The 3,538-nt window shown below is 35.4% G+C and overlaps 1 protein-coding gene across 3 annotated transcripts in view; it reads left to right on the top strand.

The window, feature by feature from the left end:
• Window positions 1–478: 478 nt before the first annotated feature.
• The window catches only part of RDH13 (retinol dehydrogenase 13), a 15,250-nt gene continuing 12,190 nt past the window's right edge, over window positions 479–3,538 (top strand). For 2 of the 3 annotated variants that reach the window (XR_011920409.1, XM_072409145.1), the window contains exons 1-2: window positions 480–641; window positions 2,747–2,865. Coding sequence is in view for 2 of the 3 variants with exons in the window: in XM_072409145.1 (XP_072265246.1) it covers window positions 577–641; window positions 2,747–2,865 (184 nt within the window). In the remaining variant the exon portion in view is untranslated. Of the gene's footprint in view, window positions 642–2,746; window positions 2,866–3,538 lie in introns of all 3 variants that reach the window. The other variant, XM_072409147.1, reaches the window with a different exon arrangement.

The following is a 3,538-nucleotide window of genomic DNA, read 5'->3' on the forward strand; positions in this document are numbered from 1 at the left end:
GGTTGTCATCAGGAGTAAACAGCACCAGTATGTATAATGTACAACTTTATGATCACAGCTCAGCATGTAAAAAAAAATAATTATGCAAGGAAAAATGTAAAAACAAACAAAAACAAATATTCCATAATCTACTGCCATGAAACTAAATGATGGAGCTGGGCTACATTTATCAGTGAAAGAATTACTACTTTACAAACAAAGCTTGAGAAAAAACAGTAGTAGGCTATGGTTAAAGCAAAAAACAGCTATAGTTACTTGGAAATAAATATTATATTTAATATAGGGGCGTATGGCACTTTAGACAATGCACTTAATCCCGAAACCTATAACATTCTGCAAGACCCAAAATTACTGTATACACAGATCCGACAAATGTGTTTTTAGGTTAAATATTAAAATAAACCGCTGCCCTTTTAAACCTATTAGCAGGTACAGAGCTGAGCATTTGAATTGACGCTAGCCGGCACCCGTACCCGTAGTAGGCAGTACACGAAAAGTTCTTCCGATCCCATGCAGCTTTTTGTGACCTTTGTTGTGTGCTTATCGCGGTATGAACTTCACCTATATTACTGAACCATGAACAAATATGTAGTAGGGGTTTCAATGATTGGTACGTTTATAGGAGGATCGATACTTCTAAAGTAAGTATGACAGTCATATTATCTTACTCTGCACAGTTAGTAGAAATCATTTGTTACAAACTGACATGTAAACGACTGATTATTATCAATAAACAGGATTTATATAGCGCCAACATATTACGCAGAGCTGTACATTAAATAGTGGTTGAAAATGTCAGATGAATACAGACAGTGACACAGGTAGAGAGGGCCCTGCCCCGAAGAGCTTACAATCTAGAATATTTTAGTAAATCAATTTATCATGATATTGTGTGGATATATTATAGTAATAAAAATGTTTACCCTATGCAACTTCTAAAGAGTGTTCTAGTCATGCTTTCTTTTTTAAAAATGTATTTAATTTGTTCTAGTCACTTTTCTGTTTAGAAAAAAAAGAGCGTTTGGGCTAAATATTTTAATTTTGGAGTCTGTTTATAAGGATTTTTTTTTAAGTTTATTATTAAAGTAATTACATTTATTAACTATTTGACATATTTTGGGGAGTTATGCCTAAGAATTAAAGCCTACAATGTAAAATAAATTTCCATGCAAAAAATTTGTAACCCTTTTTACACGGAAATTTGGACTGAATTAGACCGCTAGGGGGCTTAAATAGGGTGGTCATTATTTACACAAAGTGTGTATAACCAATAAAATGAATATGTATATGTAGGTAGGTTGAAATCTTTTTGTATTTTCCCTGATGCCTGTTGAGCTAAGTTCAGACTAGCAATAGAGTTTCTGTGTGGATACCTCATGGCAGTCAACTGCTGTCTCGGGAAAGGGGTGGGGGACACCACATATAGCTTCCACCCTTGGCAGCCACTTAGAGAATGAATAGGAGTATTAGTCTATCTGCATCTATCTATCTGCATTATCTGCATCTTTACACACACTAAAGTGACAGAAAATATTACTAGGGATGTTAATTAAAGTTAACACGAAAGTCTATACATTGTAAGGATGATTAAAAAACAAAAAAAGGGTTAATTTTTTTTTTAATTGTATTTTTGTTCACCTAAATTACATTTTAATGTTGTTTAAACCTAGGGGTTTTAGGTCATCTTGAGGTCCATAATGTGCATTTTACCATATGTGCTAAAAATGGGGGGTGGGGTCCAGCATCTGTTTAGGCAGTAAAAGGATCAATCTGTACATACACTCCTGTACCTAACTTTATTAAAGCTCTATTAGAGGTATTAACCCAATGCAGCCAATGGGATACAATGTTTTTCTGGTCTGATTTCAACAGAAAATATTCTATTTGTTTGGCAAATGCACTTAGAAATCACCACTTTAGGAAAAAATAGCCCAACTCTTTTTTTATCTAGTTACAGGGTTTTTTTTTTTTTTTTGCCTTTCCCTGGCCCAGCCATGTCCATGGGGTTTTTTATATCTGGGATATGTTTAGTTCCCTAGTGTTTGAACTTCATGGACTTATGTCTTTTTTTCAACCTGACCTGCTATGTAACAACTGACAGAATAATTCCCATCAATTCCTAAGTGATAACCTCTAACTACAATAAAGTCACCATCAGCCATGGCATAGCCAAACTAAAAGCATATATATCAATGCACTGTTCAATACATTTGGCCAGTACAAAAATACAGGCTCACTATAGCAAATTAGGAACAGTGCTGGCTGTGGCAGAAAAGTATTTTCATGTTTAGGCAGATTTCTGGGGAAGCCATGTGTTCAGTCTTGCAATGGTGGCAATTAATTTAATATTTGTATTTTTGTGCAATTTTAGAAGATCATGATTCCATTCCAACACAGTTCAACGTCACTAGTTGCATAGTAGGAAAACTCAGGCGCTAGAGATTCTGAGGATAACGCACTGGATTAGGAGTAGAGCTGGATCTGCAGAAGTTTTCGTAACTTCCAAACACATGGGGACCTTGGATAAGGATAGTTGAGATACAATAGATAGACTGCCAAAGGAAAGAATCAATAGCTTGGTCAGCTATTATTACGGTTTTGTTTTTTAAAAAGTCAACAACTAGCTTGTTTTTGAAGATCACATAAATCTCTGTTCTTCGGTTCTTTGAAGCAGATGTGGAATTCCTATTGTAAGTGGTGTATAACAGATATCAGTATCCTAATAATGCAAATTCTTTTTCTCCAGGGATTTTGTTGGTGGTGGATCATGTTCCAGCAAAGCAAATATATTTGGGAAGACAGTTATCGTTACTGGAGCTAACACAGGCATTGGTAAAGAAACTGCTATGGAACTTGCAAAAAGAGGTAAGATTGCTTTGATCATCCATATGTGCAGGTGAAAAGTGGCCGGCAGTAGTATATCGAAGGGTTTTAGTACAGTGTTCACAAAGGGTCATTTCTATTTTACAGCTTTTTCCTCATACCTAAACCAATGGTCACCGGTGACATAGGGGTTAGTTAACAGGTACTTCATATTTGACACTGTAAACACCATTTTGCTTTTTAAACTTCATAATCAATTTAATTTAATACATAAATCTAAATGAAAAAAAATAATTTTTAAAAAGCAAGACATGGTTACATAACATATTATTTAATAAAATACATATTTAATGGGTGGCATTGACTGGTTTGCTGGTGATGTAAAGATGCAACCTACCGTATTTTTCGCTGTATAAGACGCTCCAGAATATAAGACGCACCCAATTTTAAAGGAGGAAAATCTAGAAAAAAAGATTCTGAAAGATTATTTCCCTTCTGATCACTCATGTGCCATTCATACCGGTATTCCCCTTCTGATCACTCATGTACCTTTCAAATTCCCTTTCTGATAACTCTGTGTCATTCAAACTCCCCTTCTGTTCACTCTGTCATTCAAATTCCCCTTCTGATCACTCTGTGCTTTTTTTCTATTGTACGGCAGTTAGGACAGGGAACAGCAGGTGGCGCTGTGCCGGCTTCTTTCGCTTTGCTTTAC

This window comes from Pyxicephalus adspersus, chromosome 4 (assembly GCF_032062135.1).
Source record: "Pyxicephalus adspersus chromosome 4, UCB_Pads_2.0, whole genome shotgun sequence".
NCBI classification, from domain to species: domain Eukaryota; kingdom Metazoa; phylum Chordata; class Amphibia; order Anura; family Pyxicephalidae; genus Pyxicephalus; species Pyxicephalus adspersus.